The sequence below is a fragment of the Pseudonaja textilis genome, chromosome 1 (genome assembly GCF_049901715.1).
Source record: "Pseudonaja textilis isolate UNSWEBS1 chromosome 1, rPseTex1.2, whole genome shotgun sequence".
NCBI lineage: Eukaryota > Metazoa > Chordata > Lepidosauria > Squamata > Elapidae > Pseudonaja > Pseudonaja textilis.
In genome coordinates this window covers 304,702,487-304,725,986 of record NC_141990.1, presented here as the reverse complement: position 1 = coordinate 304,725,986, position 23,500 = coordinate 304,702,487, and the positions used below count along the sequence as shown (strand labels likewise).

Below are 23,500 nucleotides of genomic sequence, written 5' to 3'. Positions count from 1 at the left end.
GTATCAGAATGGTCAAACAAATGGCAACTTCAAATCTCAACAAATAAATGTTCTGTCTTACATATTGGCAAAAAAATAATAATCAGAAAATAAAATGCAAGCTGAATAGTCAAGACCTAGTTGATGATCCAAACTCTATCAAGGACCTTGGAGTTCTCATCTCTAATGATCTAAGTGTGAGAGTCCACTGTAACTACATAGCCAAAAAGGCATTAAGACTTGTTAACCTAATCCTATGTAGCTTTTTCTCTGGTAATATCACACTACTAACGAGAGCATACAAAACATTTACTAGACTAATACTTGAATACAGCTCATCAGTCTGGAACCCACATTACGTATCTGATATTAACACAGTTGAGAAAGTCCAGAAATATTTCACAAGAAGAGTTCTCCACTCCTCTACTCGTTGCAGAATACCTTATGCCACCAGACTTGAAATTCTAGACTTAGAAAACCTAGAACTATGCCTCCTTTGGTCCGATCTAACTGTAGTATATAAAATTATACATTGCAATATCCTACCTGTCAATGAATACTTCAGCTTCAACCATAACAATACAAGAGCACACAACAGATACAAACTCAAGGTAAACCGCACCAAACTTGATTGCAGGAAATACAACTTCAGTAACAGAGTGGTCAGTGTCTGGAATACTCTACCTGACTCTATGTTTTCTTCCCCAAACCCCAAAAGTTTAACCTTAGACTGTCTACTATTGACCTCACTCCTTTTCTAAGAGGTCTGTAGGGGGCGTGCATAAGTGCACCAACGTGCCTATCCTCCCTATCCTATTGTTTTTTTTAATTTCTTTTATTTTTCTGATATGTATCCATTTCATGTATCCATAACTATGTTATACTTATACCTGTTATCTTATAATTGCTTGACAAAATAAATAAATAAATAAAATAAAAATAAATAAATAAAATGTGTGCATGACAGTATCACATGTATGGGTTCATACACAAACACACACATACCCTTACCTAAAAAGGGAAAATGAGAGGAAAAAAATAGAAGTGATACTCTAGAGAGAGCTATCATTTTAGTAAATTATATTTTAATGCTCTGCTAAAATCTAACTTGCAATTTCCCACATTTTAAAAAATTGGAAATAAAATGTTTGTTTTATTTTTTTCCTCATAATTCTTGAAAATGTCTTTTAAATTTCTTTTGGGGGTATTTCAAGCTTATAATTGAAGGTGGAGAAAGTGTACTGCTGGCATTGTCTTCTGTTATACATCTCCCATCATTCTGGAGCTTTTCTGACTGACCATCCTTTCCAATCTAAAAAAAAAAAAAAGGCTCTGGAGGCTCTCAGGTTTCTGTATGAAAATAGAAACTTGGTTTTGGTTTTAGTTTCATACTCCACTGGAGGTACTTTGGGTTCATGGGCTAAATGATTCAAGGTTAACCCTACCTTTGGCTTTCTATAGGTTTGCGCTATCCAACTCAGAACTGGTCTGCAGCTGGCAGCTGTGGATGGGGAATATGGGATTGAACAGTCACATCTTCTGTATCAATTGCAGCCATTCCTGAATTGGGAAGCCCAACTCACAATCAATGATATCCTGTTTTACCTCATTTAAGTTATGGTAACCTACTCTATGGATGCGGTGACTCAGTGGCTAAGATGCTGAGCTTGTCAGTCAGAAAGGTCAGCAGTTCGGCAGTTCGAATCCCTAGCACCACATAACTGAGTGAGCTCCCGTTACTTGTCCCAGCTTCTGCCAATTTAGAAGTTCGAAATCATGTAAAATGCAAGTAGAAAAATAGGGACCACTTTGGTGGGAAGGTAACAGCATTCCGTGCACCTTTGGGATTTAGTCATGCCGGCCACATGACCACAGAGATGTCTTTGAAGGCCTGACTCTTCGGCTTTTTAATATTGCCCCCTAGAGCTGGAAATGACTAGTACGTATGTGAGAGAGGAACTTTTACCTTTACCCAGTGGTAGTCAACCTGGTGCCTATCGCCCACTAGTGGGCGTTCCAGCTTTCATGGTGGGTGGTAGGGGTTTTGTCCCCTACTTTATAAATCACCATTACTGTGGAACCAGTGGGCGGTTAGAAAATTTTACTACTAACAGAATTACAAAAGTGGGTGGTAGGTATAAAAAGGTTAACTACCCCTGCCTTTACCTAACCTATTTTGTATGGGGGCTGCCCTTGAAATATATTTGGAAATTACATCTGGTGCAAATTGTCGTGGCAGAATTGCTGAAACAATATGTTTGAACTGAAATACCTGATCGTTATTGGCAGAAACCACAGGACAGCACAAATGTTATGAGATCATAACCAATATCTTTCCTATAGTATATCAGTGACAACTTATATTGATATGTAGGAATCAAATTTGTATAATTCCTAGCTAACATGGCCACAGAGATTAAGTCAGGCAGCTGCCAAAAGAGCCAATGCCGTCCTAGGCCCTATCAACAGAGGGATAGTATCAAGGTCATAGAAAGTGTTAGTGCCACTTTATATTGCACTAGTAACATCACATTGCAATATCGCATTCAGTTTTGGTTACCATGTTATAAAGAAGTTGAGAGCCTAGAAAGATTGCAGAGAAGAGTAACAAAGAAGATCAGGGAACTGGAAGCTGTCTAAAACAGGAGCAGATATGTCTAGCCTAACAAAGAGAAGGACTAGGAGTAACACCATAGTTTTCCAATATTTGAGGGGTTGTCACAGAGAAGAAGAGGTCAAACTATTCTCCAAAACATCTGTGGGGAGGACAAGAAGTAATGGATAAAAGAAGAATTTTTCTGTCAGTGAGAATTATTAATCAGCAGAATGGCTTGTCTACAGAAGTTGTTGGTCCTCCATCACTGAAGGTTTTTAAGAAGAGATTGGACAGCTATTTGTCTGAAATTGTATAGGATCTCCTGCTTGAGCAGAGGATTGGACTAGAAGGCCTCCAAGGTCTCTATTCTGTATATATTCTATAAAAAAAAAGTACCAAGTTCAGAAATATTGGTTTAAGAAAACCAGTTTTACTATTACATTTTGCAGATTCTCGAGAACATTGGCATCTGAGGCAGCCAAAAGTAAAAACATCAAGACTTCATTTTCAGTGGAGAGACACACTTATTCAATTGGGATGAAGAAATCCTTATTTTATATGTTCAATAAAGCAAAGTTTATTTCTCTGCACATTTTGCTAGAATCACAAAGAATATTATCCTAACTTGGAAAATATTACAATTTGTAAAATACAATGGTAATTTATATAAGCCTTGTAATCACCTTTTTGGCACTTACTTTGCTTTGATATCTGGTTTGTTTCAAGTTGTTCCTTAAGCCAGTGCTCACTAATTTATTTATATGCTACTGTTACAGAAGTTGCCAATTTTCTATAAGCAACTTTGTGATACAGATCAGCCCCTTGGTGCCAAAGATGCATCAGATTTCTTGGCTTATCATATGACATGCTATGAAACTTTTGGATATGGAGAGAATCATCTATCAAACACTTTCCATTCCTATTTATTATATAACCATCATTATTTATTCTTAGTAGTATTGTAGCATTATATCTATTTAAAGAAAAAGGAATAATCTAACATTTAATGAAAACATGCGATGGAATTGATCCAGTAATATTAAGAATGAATTGACAATGAGAGGCTAGCAAATTAATTCCCTCTTCTGTCATCATGTAGCTCTTCCTGTTACGTTAAATTCTAATTCTATACAGTATAGTTTTAATTGGAAGTAACATTCTGTGTTTGTGTTCTATCCTATAATTATACCAACCGTATACCCTCCCCCATTATTTTCTTTTAATTGCTGCATAATGAGGATTAAAATAATCCAAACTAGAATGTTTAGTAGATTGCCATGCCAAAGAACAGAACAGAATGGAATAGAACAGAACAGAACAGAACAGAACAGAACAGAACAGAACAGAGTAGAATAGAATAGAATAGAATAGAATAGAATAGAATAGAATAACAGAGTTGGAAGGGACCTTGGAGGTCTTCTATTCCACCCCCTGCTCAGGCAGGAAGCCCTACACCAAATGGTTGCCTAATATCTTCTTAAAAACATCCAGTGTTGGAGCATTCACAACTTCTGGAGGCAAGTTGTTCCACTGATTATTTATTTTGTCAGGCTGTTATGAAAGTCAAAAAGATCTGACTAAGCTATAGACAATTCCAGTAAATAGCCTTGAGCTAAATAACCAATGCTCTTATATTGTATTCTCTGCATTTTGAGACATATTCATAGGTCAGCAACAGTACTTGTATTTTGAAAGCGGAGCTCCTGCCAGTAAAAACTGACAATAGTGGGTCAAACAGACCAATGACCCAGGTTAGTGTATGACAGGATCATATATACAGGTATATTAGGTATTGGGTTGTTTCAATTATTAAATAATTTCCTCATCTGAAATATTTGTGCACACACACACACACACACACACACACACACACACACACACATTAAATAAGGATGAGAAAGTTTATAATTATTTGTAGACCCATTATGTAAGAGGAAGAATCTATTGGGTTTTTTAATTATTATTTTCTTTCCGGCATTTAGCTGGGGTGGATTATTTTTTGTATATTCAATGTTAGATTTGTTTGGTGTTGTGGGGGGGTGTTGCACTTTTTTTTTTTTTTGTTACTGTTGAATATATGTGTTTCTGTTCTGTTTTATTCTTGGTGATAAAACATAATTTTTTTTAAAAAAAACAGAAGCAGAAAACATTACATTTTCCATTCTCCTGCGTTTCCTGAACTGGTCCTATTTCTTGGAATTAATGTAGCAACAGACAAGAAACAAAATTAATTGCATTGCTGGCATCAGCTAAGCTTCCTTTTCAGAGGCACTAGCAGCTTCAGAAGAGAAGATCAGGAGAGTACCACACTTTCTCCATACAGCTGAGCGTGCTGGTTTTGCCTCCTTCAATTATTTTTAAAATTCTTTTCAATTCAGACCAATCTGGTACATGTGTCATGGGATAGAGAGAGAAGCTGGTAAAAGAAAAACTGAAACTGAAAATACACTTGATCAGGTCAGGGTTGAAGATTAAAAAATATTCTAGAAATTTTTCCTCAAGTTGTCCCTATGAAGTAGACAGTTGAGAAGACTGTCACTTCGATCCCTCTCCTTCCAGTCTGTGTTTAGGAAAGAGCATCAGCGGCCTACCCTCTGCTTCTCGGTGTGTGTCTGTGTGTGTGTGTGTGTGTGTGTACACACACCACAAAGATGCAACATGAAGAAAAGCTCAAAAATACACATATAGATGAAACATGTTACTTTCTCAGGCAGAAGAAAATACAAATATCTGCTATGGGTGCTGCCACTGAAGGAATTAGGAAAAAAAATCAAAAAGTCATGCCCAGCATGTATTCCTCCCTTTGTTTTAAAAATTAAGCACAATGCCAGCTACAAACTTCTCACAAAGTTTGACACATAAAAAATTCAGGACATATAATAGGAACTAAATAAATCTTATGTAAATCTGCTTAGAACTAAATCCACTATAAGCATACCTAAAGCTGCACCCAACAAAGAAATGGTTAAAATATATAGGAAAATAGCTGTAAGTTCTAAAATTCTTCAGTTTCCATTCTGAGCCTTGGCTACCTTCATATCAGCACACTGGAGCAAAATGAAATCCCACAACCCAGCAAAACATCTTTGTGATTATTCCAGCTTCATTCGTATCAAAAAGAATTACACTTTTGACCAACAATAGATCAACAAGGCTTTTGATTAATTTAACAGTAACTCCTTTTTTCATCTTCACCTTTATTTCAAAAATAAAGAAATCATTGGGATGAAAATGGAAAGGTGGGGCATATTCTAAAATTCTGGTCTAGAAAACAAACTCTTGGGTTGAGCAAAGACTTATGTTCCCCAATTTTATTTATGTATCTTCCTAAATCACAATCTCTACATGATGCAGAGGCTTAGCAGGTCTATTTGAAAATTAAGCAGATTGATGTTGCAAGTCTAAACTTCACCATGCCAAAAATAGGAGCACCATGCTGTCATCAACTAGGCACTGTTCCAAGTGTCAAATTGCCTTCATTTCAGAAAATCTTCTTTTGGAAGACTGCCCATCTTTTAGTCAGGATGTCTTTCTTATTCAGCCACCTGAACTATAATTAGAATTTTAGAATTTAAGGGAAAATGATTCCTGAATCATTTTGAAACAAGCATGCATCTTGTAAAGAGTCTGGTGTAATGGTTAAGGCACTAGACTGGAGATGAAGAGACTATGTATTCTAGTCATACCTTAGTCACAAAGCCAACTGGGTGACTTTGGGCCAATCACCAGGAAACCCTGAGTTCTAATTCCATTTTAGGCATGAAAGTTGGCTTGGTGACTTTGGGACAGTCATTCACTCCCAGGAAGAAAAAGTCAGTGGCAAATCACTTTCTTCCAAAAAAAATCTTGCCAGAAAAACTACAGAAATTTGTCCATGCAATCAACAATGATTTAAAAGCACCTTGTAAAAAATGCAATTTGTTTAATTCTGTTTACATTCTAGGATGCACCGCAACTGCAAAGAAAAACAAAGAGCCTTTTGCCCATTGTCCCAAAGTCATTTTTTCTCCATTTCTACATTGCAAGATGAGCACGGTGGATAGTATACAACAGCAGTGCACTGTAAATCACTGTTATGACAGCTTAGAATAACTGTAAAACTGTCTTATTCTTCATTCTGGCAGATCAGAAGTGAAGTAGGCTGGTTTGCAAGATCTCCCATAGGTCTTAGCTGCAACAAGAATTAAATTTATTGAAGTTTCCTCTTTACTTCCTACTATGTCCAATCAAGCATCGCACAGAATCAAATTGCAAGGATATCAGCTTGTAAATGTTTAGGCAGTCAATTAACGGACCATTTCTGTTTCAAGCACAAAGTAAAACCCAAGTTAAAGCAGGTTCATGAAGATTGTCATCTTTTGATCATCACAAATCACTTCTCTAATGTTGCAAAGTAACTTTAGACTTGAATTTGACTCAAAGAATTGTGCTGTTACTTTGTTTCACAACCACTCAGCCATAGATTCAAGCACTACAAACACACATGTGCAAACCAACCCACGAGATGCACTATCTTTCCCACAAATATTAGCTTACCTATTTGTTGGGTATAACAATGATACACCAACTAAGTTTGGGTGAATAAATATATAAACCAAGGTTTGGGTGTTTGTAACTTGTAGCTTTAAGCACCAAACTGCTTGTAATTAACTAATTAAGGGTGCGGTTACAAACGGCAATAAAAGGCAGTAAGAGACACTTAATCTCTCTGCTTGTTTTGTCTGCTTGCTACTGTTTGTTTGCTACTGTTTGCTACAACTGTTTGAATACCTGAACGAAAGGACTATTTCATTGATGTGCTGATATCCTGTGAATACTCAGCGTTGTCTTCAAAAGGAAAGGTATCAGAGGAGAAGATATCTTTACAAGCAGATAAGGATATAGAACTGACTAGTGAATGGACTAAGTTACTGAATGGATATATTTGTGAATGACATATGGACTGATTGACAATGTTTAAACTCTAATTGGATTAAACAACTATTTAAACTACAAAAACAGTGTTTGTCATCAGTGTGTGTAAACTCTAGGGCCCTTCCTCTCTCATTTGGCTGCCTGGCTTGACTGCTGCTGCACATTCTGTTTGGGGGTTTGTCCCCAATCACTAACACTATTAAATACTTTTTCTGAGTCCCAACACTGGAGCTAAAATGTTACCATCTTAAACATGAAGTAGGAAGCAGTATGTATTCAGGTCCTTCCAAGTGTCCATTCTGACTCCAGAAGAGTTCTTCTGAATGTTTCATAGAAATTCATAGAATTTAAGAAAAAAATATCACATGGATGTATAGAACAATCTACTCCACTTGTGTTGGACTTCAAATGTTAGTTGGGCATGACAGAAAATCCAGCATAAGGCACCAATAGGGAAAGGCCACTAAAGTACACTTCATTTCACATTTAAACATTTTACATATTCAAAAAGCCACAGGAAATATAACTTTATAGGAATACATTTGAAGAATGGTATGAAAATAAATAACTGAGTATATTTAAATATGATGGATCTCCTGGAAAGCTGCTACTGGTCCTATCAAATAATCATGAAATTAAGAAAAAGTACACGTAATTCAACTAGCAGCCTCCAGAGTTCTTTTGGGAATAGAGATAGCAAAATGGGTTTGAGTTTTGGTCAGATCTGAGCTAATTTTATAGTGGAAAGAGGGAGAATCTTTTTATGAAATTATGAGGCAAGCTTGGAGGAAATGGTCAAAGAAAACTGCCACCTAAAATGTGGTGATTTGTGAAAAGATATGTCCTGTGTCAGTCACAAGAACAAAAATGTAACTATATTTTGAAGAACTAGCCCTATGATCATTGACAGACTGAAACAAGTGGTATATTGAATTGGATTGTGGGTTGGGCAAAGCCTTCATCCTGGCACATGATCTGGCACTACAGTGGCTGCTTCATTGCCTCTCTGGAGCAGCTTAATCCCCAGCTTTCTGTTCTAGCCATCTGTCTTAGGTGTTAACACGAGGAAGCCTTGGTGTAGCAATTGCGATTGCCTCTGCCATGATTTTGCTTTGGTCAGCTTTGAGTCAGTTTATTTAAGCCAAGATTGTCTGTATTGACTGACAACAGTTTTTCAGGGTTCCAGATTGGAGTCCCTCCCAACCTTACCTGCAGCTGCTTGGAATCTAGCCGGGTACCTTCTGCTTATGAAGCAGTTGTTTTGTATTGAGTTATGCAATATTCTCTATTTTTTTTTTTTTTTGCTATGGTTTTCTACCATTTTGATACAAAAGATAGTAGGACCTGTTGAAACCTGATAGAGGAATTTTTGTGATTAAGGATAGAGAGCAATATACTCCACTATGAGTCCACTTAATTCAGGATGCAGAGATTTGAGGAAAACAAGTCACCCTCAGCAAGCAATGTTTTTGAGAAAGATAACATTGCCTGAAATACAAACTAGGAATCTGTGAAAGATACTTACATATAATATTTATGTTCATATATGCAGGTTAAGAACTATCATTAGTTCCATGAAATATATTGAAGATAGAAGCATGGACATGAACTATCCATGCAAAATGATATTGCCTGAATTAATGATTTTTTTAAAAAAAAAGTATTTTAAGCCCAGTTTATATAAAAAATGCTTTTTTGCTATTTGTTAGTAGCACTAGATATTTCTTATATGGTAAATGTACCTTAGGAACTTTTTCAGAGGACAGGCGCCATTGTATAATCATTGTATGATGGTGCCAACACCAAAATTAAATAGATGAAATTTACAAGGAAGAATTTTTCAATTTTTAATCTGTTATGCAGTATTCCATATATATGTACTTTATATATGGAAGAGTGACCAGTGATAGAGTTCTCTTCGTACTTACCTGAGAATAGGTTTCACTGAATTTAATAGGACTTAATAGGAATTTAATAGGATGCATCAGATTGTGCTTCAAATAGATAACTTTCAGTGAATATATGATTACATAACACTAATAGCAAGCATTTTCCTGTGGTAGATTCTTTCTTGTTTTTACCAACAATTTAAAAACCTTTCATCCAGGTATTATAAGACGACTGTTGTTCATTAAGCAATACAATACCTTTTTTCACTTTTTAAAAACAAAATTCATCCTTTTATTTTATAATAGATATTATAAATAATTGAAAATGTGCATGCAGTCAACTGCATATCATACAAGCAATATCTATGTTAATAACTGTTTTCTTTGGCAGGCCAGAATCCAGCTGGACATGCAATATTTACATATCAAAATCCATTGTTCATGTTCAAGTCATATTGAATGCAAGTGAAAATATATTTTTATATTTATAATTTATATATACACCTACACAAACTACAACTCTGCATTTATCTCTTTTTCTTTGGATCTGTATCTATGCAGATGCACGGACACTCTTACCAACGCTCACACACAGACATGTGTTTGTATATCTGTGCAGGAGTATGTGTGCATGCCCATTTCACAGCATACGCTTGGTATACAAAGAAAAATAGGAATATATTAAAAGTGAATTTCATCCTTTTCTGATTCAGGTGACACTGGCCTTGAGACACTAAAAATGTCCTGACAAGGTATTTGTGATGGTAGCTGAGGAGATAAATGGGATTTTGAAGATGGTGTCTGTGACGTGTTCTTTTCAGACAAGATTTTTAAAATGTCTGCCACCTGCTTCTCCAGGATGGCCATCCGGCTGCTTATCAGCTGGATATCTTCCTTGAGTTCATGTTTGATCTCCTGGAGTGTAGTTTGTAAGGCTTGTTCTGGGATAGGGTAAAAGGGGTGTTTTGTATCTGGTTGACAAGGGCTGTGCTCTAGGGGGCTACGGTTCTCCCCAGCTTTGTCCAAACGAAGGTCACTTTTTGTGATCCCACTGTCACAGGAGTCTGTTTTCCTCAGTGGGTTTTTTGTTACATTTTCTGAATCAATGTTCTTGGGGTCCTCTGACAACAGCCCCATGGACTCTGCCTTGGTGACGTTATTCCACTCTTCTTTTTTCTCTTCCTGGCCTGCCATGTTGTTCTTTAATCGAAGCCACCCTTTCCCATTGCTGTTTTTCATCCTCACAGGACTGGTAACTTTGAGACATTCTGGGTCCCCATTGCTATTTGGTTTGAGCTCTGCGGCATCCCTTTTGTTTGGTTTGACCACCTCACTGGTTTTCACATAGGATAATGATGTCTGGATGGGTGTAATTTGAGATACAGTGACCACACTGGTGCCAGTGATGGCAGCACCATTCTGCATGGTTCGGGTGTCCACCTGGAGGGTATTCCTCTCAGGATCAATAATTGTCGTCCCTTGGTTCCGCATTTCCTTCTGCTGTTTGAATTTCTGGAAGAGCTTCCTGACAGGGTGGTCCACGGGGATGCTCAAGGTCACTTCATTCTTTTGTCGCAGGCGCTCCTCTTCTTCTTTCTTGACATCACTGATTTTTCGGAAAATAATCTGCAGTGAAGGGAAATAAACAAGTTATGTGGCAAGAAGGAAATACACTTTTGTGAGTGAAGCAGCTATATTTTCAACATGAACATATATTACAAGTTTAATAAGAGTAATGCTTTCCTACTTAAATTTTCTTGAAAGTGAATTTAAAGATATTTGGCCAACAGAAACTGCGTGATGGAGACATATATCTAACTTTAGTTTATCCATTGTTTGTAACGATATAATCCCTTAACTTTATGTACTGCATCATACTCTGTTATTTTATAACCTTTCCTGGGAAAAGTTAGAGCTTATTTCACCTAATGATGGCATTTATACAAAAGCACAACAACAAAAATATCTATTTATTTGGGACAAGTTCCAATAAAGACAGAAGAATAAAGCCAAAAAATATAGCATTCTGCAGCACGGATTTTGTAAATAGGTTGTGGTATGGTATGCACTATAATTATATCTCTCTCGAGCTTGACCTAAAATAAACTCACCATAGTAGTTCCAAAAGCTAATGAAATACCTCAATTTAATACAAGGTTACATGATAAATGGAGAAATTGTAAGCCAATTTACAAAGGTTTACCAGGAAGAAACTATAACTGAAACTGGTAGTTAAGGACCTGCTCACAATATATTATAAAGGTTCTTACAGCAATTAAATCTATTGGCATTTCAATAATGTTGTACAGGAGGCAAGAGCGTTTTTGATGGGACCACAATGAATGAGTAGGATAAGAATCTGATATGCTGAAAGTTAATCCAGAATATCAGTTGATAGATCAAAGTTGCCTTTGTTCTAAATAAAAGAATGAAAGCGTATCAAATATAATAAGGACACAATGACAGCCTGCAGTTACTGCAACTGTTCACAATAATTTAGGACTTCAAGTTATGCCAGTTAGAATCTATTGAGGAGGAGGAGGAGGAGGAGGAGGAGGAGGAGGAGGAGGAGGAGGAGGAAAAACAGGTTGATGCTTTTATCTCTCTGATATGACCTAAATAGAGAATAGACAGATATTCATTTAAGAACTGCATGTTCCTTCCTTTGACTGCTGTTTTCTTCAGTCCAAGCTGCAGGGGACAGCAAATAAAATTTTTAATTATATATCACTCTCTCTCTCTCTCTTGCTACAGCTGGTGCTCTGGACACGTTACAAAACAGAGTCATGTACTCAGCAGTGCTAGAGTTTGCAAAAACAATATCAACTAAAACAACATGATACAAAAATATTAAAATAATTTTAGAAAAAAATGGTGATGAGGTCGAGGAGAATTAAGAAAACAAGCAGAGGATAAAGAGACTGCACAAATTTTAAACGTCTATGGAGATTCTCAGTCATATATGTCATGGTTGTCTCAAATGTGCTTTTTTCAAGAAACATCTGGACTTGTTTGTTTTTCTTTAGAGACATTTTGCTTCTTATCCAAGAAGCTTCTTCAGCTCTGCCTGGCAATGGAATGATTTTCATTCCTTGCAGACAGCTGGTCATTTGCATTCTTTTAGAGAGTCATTGAGGCCACCTGGAGGTTTATCTGTGTCCTCAGGGTCACCTGAGTAGTGCAAATGGGTGTGGAGCCATTTTGGAACTGCTGAAAGGACTGTGTTGTAGACTGGAGATAGATGATATCATATCCCTGCCCCACTCTGTTGAAAGAGGGCTGTTCAATTTTGACATAGATGGGCTCTTTGACCCCTGTTTCAAGCCAGCAGTCCTCTCTGTCCAAAATTTGGACTTTGCTGTCTTCAAGAGAGTGGCCTTTTTCTTTTAAATGCAGATGGAGTTCTGAATCTTGTCCTGATGGGTTTGTTCTCCTATTTTGTGCCATGCATTTATGAAGTGGTTGTTTTGTTTCACCAATGTACAGATCTGCAAAACAACACTTCATAAATGCATGGGCCAATAATATGTGCCATTGTGCAGTACTTGTCTTCAGCTTATTTTGAGTTATGAAAAGCAGATTTTAGGCCCTTGGATACACACTAAGCATAGGGTCTAATAGTAAACAGTGATCTTTCCTCTGCTTCACCTGTGAATCCACTTTATGGATTGCAATGCCAAAGGCAATACTAATTTCAATATGGAAAATCATGCCATAGAAGTCTTCAGTGAACTCTCAACTTAGAACACATAGATTTTTAAAATATCTCTCAAATAAAATATGCAAGATTTCTGGGTAGAAGAAGGTTGCAAACGGCAATCCCATTACCTGGGACATTGCAACTGTCACAAATAGACGTCTGCTTCTAAGCACCCGAATTTTGATCATGTGATCAGAGGGATGCTGCATGAACTAAAAGTGTGAAAAATGGTTATAAGCCCCATCCCACCCCCCGGCATTGTAACTTTGAATTTACAATTAGATGTAAATTGAGAACTGTCTATATCCATGGTGTTCTTAGGACTGTTTTCCAACACCAAAGTTCAAAAGGACCAATAGTCTCTCTATTCAATTTTTACTTCCATAAAATGTCACAGGAAACACCATTGGCTGCACCATTCTGATCTTTGTAGGTATCAACTTATTATAACATCTGAATATTTTTTTAAAGTCCTTCAAAGCTACTCTCTCAAATGCTAGCCTACACCAAATTACTTGACCACTGATTCATTAACTGTTGATGGATGATCCTGAAAGGCAGAAGCCACCTACTATTTCAAAATCTCTATTGTCAGCTGGCTGTGGTACTTGTTGTCATTACTTTAGTCTTTGTTATATTTACTTTGAATCCCATTTTTTCACTGTACTAGTTAATTGTTATTACTACTTGCAGTTCCTTTGCATTTTTGGCTACCAGAGTAATGACATCAGCATTATAATGACATCAGTGCAGATTATTGATAGTTCTTCCTCCAGTTTTAAAACCATGTTCATTTTCTTTCAATCCAACTTCCCTTAATATATTTTAAGTATAAAAATCAAATGAATAAGGGAGAGTATGCTTGTCTCATTCCTTTGCTAATTTGAACTCAGACTGTTTCACCATGTTCTGTCTGTACTGTAGCTTCCTGACCTGTCTATACGTTTTGCATGAGAACAATGAAATTTTGTGGGATTTTACAGCTTGATGTGATTGACATACAAAAAAAGCCTTTGTAGAATCAATGAAGCACATACTGTCTTCTTTTTGATATTCTTTGGCTTTCAATTATCCGGTGTGCATGAGCAATAATGTCACATGTTCCTCTTCTTTTTTTGCCAGATTGAACATTTGGCATCTCATTTTCATATAGGGCTCTAATCTGCATTAGATTATTGTAAACATTATTTTGCTAGCATGTGAAATTAAGGATATTGTATAATACTTTGTACTCCATCAATTCCTATAGCCTTCTGACTTAGTAATTGCTGATTTAATTTAATCATTTAGTACTTGAGGTTCTTATAGATAAGATATACCTTTTAAAATACCTTGGCTTCTCTATTGCACAGTAGTCCAGCATACTCCTTCCATCTTTCTTTGAACTTCTTTAAATTGGTTACTATCTATCTTTTAGCATACCATTTCAAGGTTGGAAACTCCTCCTTAGTTACAGAATTGTCTGTTTCCAACTTCAATATTTTTATAGATGTTGTAAAACTGTTTTTATCTCTTATAACAACTCTTTGAAACTTGCTCTTAAGTTCCTTCCTGAAATTTTTATCTTTTCTACTTCTCTTCTAGGCAATTTCCATGGTTTGTCCTGGCATCCAGGTTTTTTTTTCTGTTTCTTCATCTTTAGCAGCTTTTCAGTTCATTCCATAATTTATCTTGTCTTCTATAAATGAGGTTCAAACTTTGAAGGAATTCCTGATGTCTCACTGAAAATTGTGATTATATGTTTAGGATCATATTGTAGAAACTTATTTACTTTCTTCTTTCTTCTTGTATAAGAACAGTTCATGATCTGTTCTACAGTCAGTACCTGGCTATGTCTTCCTCACTTATTTTAGATAAATGAAATCTTATTCTACCTAAATTTTAACCAGTCTCATTTCAAGAAAGAGTTGGATACCCTGTGAGAACTATGTGAACAAGCAGCTTGTTCCACATGATGGTTCATTGGAGATCAGCCCAGAGAAACATATTAAAATTTGCTGCTCAGTGTAGTTCTGATAATAAAACAACAAAAGCATTAATTAAAGATATATCAGAGAAAGTCAGCTCTAGAAACTGGCATAGCACATAAAACATATTTTGGCCTTTTTGTCTAGTTGTTGGCCAGCATTTAAAAATTGCCTTAATACAAGGTAGACAGACCATTCTGCTTCCACCATTGACCAACCAGCTATTTCTGTACTTCAAAAAAACAACAACTTGTAATTCAGCAACAAACACACATACATCCTCTGCAGAAGGAAGAAATCAATACTGTGTAGGAGTCTGGAAATCTATACTTCAGGCTTCAAGAATTGAGATGAATAAGTGGGTGGGATCCTGATATGTCATTTACTATGTCAGTTCCTTTGCCATTTAATGTGCATAGGGACTTCTGTGATCCACGAATAATCTTTTCCATCTCACTGTTTCCAAAATTCTCACTTGTTCTTAAGTTGCCTTAGTCTACTAACTTTTTGGGTCCTGTTGTTAGGCCAGGCCTGATGGTAGATTAGTTAGTTACATGAGTCCTTGTGGGGTTGTCTGTGAGGATAGTGTAGCCTCATACTTTGATTCATGCTTGAGAATTAGAAACTGTGTGTCTTGGAACCGGGTTATTTGAAGGATTGTCTTGTCCCAGTACATCTACTTGTCCCACCAGAGCAGTAAGGTGGAGTATCTAGTAGGACCAAGTAGAAGACCCTTCTCTATGGGGGCTCCTTGCCTGTGGAAAATCATCCCTAAGGAAATAAGGTTGGCCTCCATCTTGGTTCTCTTTCAAAAAGGCCCTGAAGACATGGTTTTGCCAATGGGCCTGAGGGCCCCTGAGGGTGATATGGAGCCCATCATGTTTGATTGTTGTTGCCAGGGTTCATTGAGTCTTGTATTTGAGATATTACTCTTGTAAGCCACCTGGAGTCATCACGAGTGAGTTGGGCAGCCATATAATTTTTCTAAATAAACTAATTTTAAAAATGGGCTTGGACAAGCTTTCCAAAAAGACAACACGAAGCAGATTGTCCTCCTTTCCAAATTCACAAGTTCTTACATGGCCTTATTTAACATTTAGTACATACCTTCTCCTCCTTTTTTAGCTCCAACCCATATTTCTAAAAAACCTTCGAGGTACATCTTTTTTATTATTCAGTTTGTAAGGGTTTACATGGCAAAGATTAAGTCTTACAAAAATGTAATTCCATGCAAACATGAATCTCCAAATCAATCCATAAACAAGATGGTTTTGCAGTTAAAACATTATGGTTATGATTGATTTCCAAAATACAATTGTTGTTCAGTAGAAACTGAACTGACAAATTACATTGCAATTTCTGCTGTGTTGATAATGTGATCTTGGGACCCATTACTGTGGGAGAAAAAAGATTTGCTTAAAAGGCTGTATGATTTTAGTTGCTGCTGGATATGTTGGTTTAGTTTAATTTTCTGTCTGCAAATGAACATCATTGCCCAAAAGATCATTGGTTGTCCTCTCCCCTCTTTGGAAGAACTTTGTAGCTCCTCTGCCTTAAGAAAGTTCAAAACATTCTCAAAGATCCATCTCATCCTGGGAACCCTTTTTTTGAACTATTACCATATGGCAGACGGTACAGGATAATAAAAACAAGGACAAATAGGCTGAAAAACAGCTTCTATCCCAGGGGAGTAGCTCTTTTGAATTCTACTGTATAGTGCAGTGTTGGTGCGGTGTCTGGGGTTTTCGGTTCAATGTGTGGAGTGTGAAGGATGTGTGTTTGTGTTTATTTTCATGGTCATGATGTGCACTGAAGATGGTATTTGATTTCGTTGTATCAGGTGCAATGACAATACAGTAAGCTAAACTAAACTAAACACACATTTAAGTCATTCATCTTTTGTTCCTATTCATTTGATGCTTTTAAAAATAAATAGAGAAAGAAAAAAGTCAGTTCAGTTCAGCTCACAAATCTCTTGGATGATGTTTAGGGGAATAAGCATCATTGCCTGGTTTTGTAAAAATTGTGAATCTCTGCTCTACCAATAAGGGTCATTAATATCACCAGAAATTCAACTTGAGCACCATTGTGCCAGCAACACATAGAAGCCAAGGTTTCTGAAAGAAATGTCATCCAAATAATAAAGAGGCATAAGAAAAAGATTTTGTGAATGGAAAATAGAATAAAGGCTAAAGTATATACCATGTTTTGAATACCATGTTAGCTAGTATAGTGACAGAATAAGACCTGTGTAGGACCTATCAAAGACCTATCATTGGTTCTATCATTTCATATATTGGGTGATTCTAACTAAATATGTTTTGTTCTGTTTAAATCTTTGTGAGTTTTATTTCAACTAAGTGTCATGGGTTCTATGTAAGTGAAGGTGGTGTTCACTCTAACATCACGTGTCAGCCTTCTGAGTAACAAAAGGTAAAGGAAAAAATAGACAAAAGCTAGAATAAAATATGGCTATACTCAGGTCATCTTCAGGATCAACACCATGATTGCATTAGAAATATACATCATTTTTATAATGTTTACCCAAAGGGTCAATACATTTTCATGTAATGTGGACAACTGTGTGATCTTGGGGAATGTACAGAAAAGCAAGGAAGGGACATTTTTAATTCCCTTAATTTTACAAGGTCTTCTGGGTCTTTTGTAGAGTTATTTAGGTGATGGTTTAACATATACTGTTCCCCCAAATAGTATTTGTACAATTCCATTTTCAACCAATTAAATTGGTTGAAAATAAACTTCTGTTGAGATGTTTCCAGCTAAGAAACTGTGCAAATGCAAGTTGTGAGAGAAAACCTCATTTGTAATGCATTATTCAAACAGTGAACTGAGCATAGTTTTGTTTTTGCAAATGAAATGATAAATTTCCTGGACAAAAATAAGTAATCCCCATTATGTAACACAGACTATTGATGTACAACACTAATCAACAGTCAGCATGCAGCATTGTTTAAAAGGTCTGGGCATTTTAGTTTTATAAAATGTACCAATGCTTAAACATAATGTTATATAAACATTATTTATAAATGTAGGCATAGAACTGCTAGATGCTGGCTTAAATAAAGATAAGGGGATTTCAAAATATCAAATCAAAATTGCCAAAAATGATAGAAATACATTTTTTTAAAAAAATGTATATAAGATTGAAATCAGATTTATATAAGGTAAAGTTCAATTTCATTACATCCCTATTTTGAGCATTTTTACTGACACGGGTCATACACAGTAGCAAGATAAAAGTTTATTCTTATTTTCCAGCCCTCTATTTCAGAGTCAAACTAAAATAGTCAGTGCAAGATTGTATAGCAAACTTTCACTCTTGGTTCCTACAACTTTCTCTGTTCTACCCACATTGTTACAAGCCATGCATGTGCCATACCATAACCTTACCAAGAGTGTCTACAGGAGATGATAAAAAGAAAAACGGCGATCAAAAATTATTTATTATTAAATTTATTTGCCACCCATCTCATTTCAAACCAACTCTGGGCAGCTTACAACAATGGTGCAATCGAAGTGGTGAATGTTTTTTATGTGCATAAAAAAATTGGTGGAGGATTGATTGCATTGTCATGGTTGTCATCTTGATTTTTTTGATCATGTCTGTCAAAGGTGAAAAGGAGAATTTCTATGTGGTTAATGAAAAAAAAATTACCCATTAATTCAGACATCTTCTGTCCATACAGATGTTATGTGTGCAATTTTAAATCTTAAATCTGTGTGCATTTTGTGGGTGAAAAATATTCTCATCTTTATTTGACAGAAAACTGATCCGGCATATTTTGCCTTGCCTATCAGCAATCTAATTCCTTTTATGCAATCAAAGATAACTATGTGTGGGATGACTATGCCCAGAGCTATAAAGCAGCTCAACAACAACAACAAAAATATTATGAGAAGTAAGTAAACAAGTCTAATGATGCCATTAAGTGAGGTAATAATGAAGGGCTTGGTGGACTGAATTGGATTTTTTTGTGTTATATTTTGTTTCATTATGCTTCTGTAAAAATTGGAGAATGTTATAAAATGCTGTTGGGAGATGCTGAAGAGGCTGAATAAAAAAAAGCAATTTTACATAGAGCCGCTGGCGTTAGAAATGGCTAGGAATGGTGAGAGGAAATTTTGTTAATTATGCCAGGGTCTCATTGTCTGCTGCTGTTCACAGATTGACATGAAAGAAATGTTTTCCAAGTACCTAGGATTTGCCCAGAAAGAGGACAATACTTAGTCAACCTTGTCAGGTTGCAAAAGCTAAGCAAGGATAAATCCAGGGAATATTTGTATGAGAATGAACCATGAAACACCAAGGCAGCATTCCAAATCAGGTAAGAACAAATCAGTTATGTAGTGCCAGCAAGAAAACTATCCAGTTCAGTCCATGAATATAACCGTGAGGAGTTGATCTCAACTCAAGGGAGTCATTCCACTTTTGAACCAGGATTTACCATCCATGGAACAATAATAACTGTAAGAAAAGGTGTTTCAGTAATATTGTAACATGCATTATGACAAACCTGCCTTTAATCATGGCTTCTTGCTGACTTATCATTGTACCTCTAATATTGGTTCAATTTATCCATTGTTTAAAATACAGGAAGTTATGGACTCTTAAATGATGGCAGATCTCATGGCATTTTTAAAAAAAAATCCTGAACAGTTTGATTTTTCTTTGCTGACAATTGGTAATAGTTGAGATTCTCATAGATCAAGTGGCAATATCCAAAGAAGCTTCCTAAAGAACAAAAGAGGAAGAAGGATTCTACAGAGCATTCACAAACTAATACAGAAGGCACAGTTGGGATGCTATGAGTTGAGAGCAAAAGATGGGAAGATCAAAGATTTTGTCATGCCCCTGTTGGAATCTGATTCAGAGGAGAAGGCCAAACAGCTGATAGGCAGTGGAAGTGTGTCTCCATTGGCTGTGGAAGAAACTGGGGAAGGGCACAGTCTGGCTGGGCAGAGCAGATAAGAGGTAGAGCAAGGGAGAGGGAATTCAGAGGAAGACCCAGGCCCTCTTCATCCTAGGGCACGCAGGGAGGAATGGAGAAGGGAGCAATGTGAGTTGCATGGCTTAGGGGGGAGGAAAGGGCCCTGATTCCCTTCATTAGCTGCAGTTGGGAGCACAGTGTTTAAAAAGGGAAGCTGCACACAGCAAATTGTTGAGAGCAAATCGTGAATTTATCTGGTATCGTTGTGGCTTATCTGTGTTCCTGGCATCTTCCCAACCGTGTGAGTGTTGCCGTGCTTTCAAGTCTGAAAGGCTTTCTCCTGCCCTGTCAAGTTAATTACTGCAGCTTTGTTTGTCTGGATTTTTAGTTACAGTCTTCTTTTGGACTGAATTTTCTATAGTTAAAGGCTGTTTCTGGGAGACTTTTTCTCCAGCCAAAGGTAACCTGGACATTGGGGGCAAAGTTGGAGATAATAAAGTTGGAGATAATTCTTGCTTATTTGACTGTGTTGCCTTTGTGCCATGCCCCGGGTCATCACAGGTTTACTTGCTTTCTTAAGAAAGGTGAGGCTGCAAATGACAAGTCTTGATGTTAGATGCCCACTGGAGAATCTGCTGGCAGAATTCTTGGAAGGAAAAGAACTGGATGGGGGTTTAGAAGTTGCCTAGCAATTAACTGGATGTAGACAGCAAATGGCTGCTGCTGCTGTGTTGTTAGAGTTAGTAAAGAATAACAGGGTTGGCAGAGCTAAATTGGATTGAAGAGAATTGTTTGGCACTATCCAAAGCCTGATAAAGAACAAAAGAGGAAGAAGAATACTGTGGAGCATTCATACACCCATGCAGAAGGCACAGTTGGGATGTTATGTTGGGATGTTGAGGATGAAGATCAAAGGTTTACCTGCCAGAAGAAATTCAGCAGACAACAAACTGTCAGCTATAATCAAGAAAGAGAATCTTGACTAGAGTTTGTAAGCTCATCCTTAGCATTACACTCATATGCTTACATATATACATGTTCATATTTTTAATCAACATTCTTGAATGACTGTATTTTCTTATGAAATATTTGACCTGGGAAGAATTCAACCAACAAATTCAGAGAATATATGGTATAAACTGATATGAAGGAATACTATAATCTGCATGCCACTATAAGAACTAAGAATTATCTCAGCTTGTTTAATCAAATTCTCTAGCAAAACCTAGTACCATGCAATTCTGTGAAACTAAGTCCTATAATATTCAGTAGAGCTTATTTCAGGATGTATGAATAAATTTGCAGCTGCTGTGTTTAACTGGATTTAACTGGATTTTCTAGAAGTATATTTCCTTTGTCTCAATATTTTGTATTAGATATACATCACTTTATGTTAATCAGAAATAATTTTAACACTGTACTATAGGCTTCTGTTTTGCAGATGAGAGCTAGGAAATGGAAGCTGGTATGCTGATATGCAAATAATATACATAATGCATTCATGGCAAAATTTGTACTTTCCGAACTTCCTATTTTCAGCTCTAATATAATTGCATTTTCACCAGGCAAATTGGCTGAGGGATCATAAAAATGGTGTGAGGTTATTCCAACTATGGAGAAGAAAGTCTACTAGCTCAACAAATTCATCACATAAAGATCCAATGGCAGGTTTTTAAAAAGGGAGTGATTTGCATGGAATTAGATTAATGAGATTGGCTATCAAAGACTAATGATAATTAAATATTATCTCCTGTATTAGAGGCAATATTATCGGAATGCCAGCTGCTAGGAAACGTGTCCGAGAGATTGATATTGCATTCCTGTTTGCTTGTGAGTTTCTTAGAGGCCACTGTAGGCTCAGAATAATAGATTATTAGGTGAGAAAAAGCTTAGGTAATAAACATGTGCTAGTGTTTAAGGCTCTTTTCCTCTAATTTCCTCACAAAATGGTCACAGAATTACTTGAGTTGATGCACTGATGATGTTACCTAATTTGATAATTAAACATCTGCAAGAAAACCACCAAGCTCAGAGGCCACCAAGGACACCACGTTCAACCCTGAGTTACAAATACTCTCTTCTATTAGTACCTGAGTCAGTTGGAAGTGTGTCTAGAAGTTGCACTGACTCTTCAGCACCTGATATTTACTGACTCCGAGGGATGGAAAGTTAGGGTTTCACTGTATTTCTCTTCCTCTTCCAATTTCTTTGGAAACTTCTTGCTAAAGTGAGAGAGCTTCCTTTTTGCTTTTATCTTTACAGATGTAGAAATATAGAACCATAGTGATAGGGGTATGATAACTCAGTAAAGACACTGAGCATGTCAGTTGGAAAGCTGACAACCGGGTTCAAGATCCAAGTGCCATGTAATGGGGTGAGCTCCCATTACTTGCCCCAGCTCCTACCCACCTAGCAGTTCGAAAGCATGCAAATGTGAATAGATAAATAGTTATACGACTTCCGTGGGAAGCATCCCTCCCTCAATCATCACCAAGAGAGAATGTCCTTCTCTTCTGACCATTTTATCTCAGATTTTATCTCCCAGTTACAACATTTGGCCCTGTGTCTATATGGTATTGCCAACAACCTTTTTCTAAAATCACTAAATGGAAATTATTTGGCAGTCAGAATGAGGTGATGCAAATAATTAAAAGGCCTCTCGCATGCTATATTCTAAGTTCCTTCTGCTTTGTTTTATCTATTTCTCATCCCACTAAGTAAAAAACTATAATGGAAGAATTAAAGTGTTACATTTTTGTTCCTATTAAACTCCATTTTAAATTGCTTTGCTTTTCAATTTGGTCTTTAAAGCAAACTATTCCATTGTATGTTCCAATTGTCCCCTCAGATAAATTGAGTGCAATCCTCCTTGTTTGATATACTATATTTTTGCCATTAGATAAGCTGTATTAAATTATACAGCAACTTGGATAGATAGAGACTTGCTCTTGGTTATACTATGAAAATGGATGACAGCACAATCAGGCAATCTTCCAAATCTGAACATTTTATTAAATCTGCAGTCTTTCATGTTACCATTTTTGCAAACAAAAAACGATTCTTGCAAACTATATGGAGAAAGTCTGGGACATTTTTTCTCTCTAGAATTATAATAAACTTGCTTATTCCACCCCTTGTTGGTCATGCTACAACTATGCAAGCAGAATACAATAAGATGGCACTGCTCTGCTCAATTAAAGAGCAGAAGACCAGCTATCTATGTTCATCATTGTAGGATAGACTTCCATAGAGCACTACCATTCAGAAGGGTGCAAGTTGAACTGATTCAAAGTCATTTCATCCTTCTGATTGAAAATTATTTCTGAAATTCTCCAGATGTCAGTCTCAAGGCTTTCAGTAGCTCCAAGCAGCTTTGCTTTCTCACCATTTGTTCTCATATTTCCAAATATAACCTCAGCTAAATATAAATATTACTAAATATTTTTTACTTCTGTAATACAATATTAGTATTTATTCACCTGATCTGGATCCTTTGAAAATATGAA

General features: G+C 36.5%; 1 protein-coding gene across 1 annotated transcript in view; it reads right to left on the bottom strand.

Moving 5' to 3' along the window:
• Window positions 1-9,670: 9,670 nt before the first annotated feature.
• KCNH5 (potassium voltage-gated channel subfamily H member 5) overlaps window positions 9,671-23,500 on the bottom strand; it is a 199,810-nt gene continuing 185,980 nt past the window's right edge. The window contains exon 10 of the mRNA XM_087932788.1: window positions 9,671-11,004. Within this exon, the coding sequence (XP_087788914.1) occupies window positions 10,060-11,004 (945 nt within the window). The 3' untranslated portion in view covers window positions 9,671-10,059. The remainder of the gene's footprint in view (window positions 11,005-23,500) is intronic.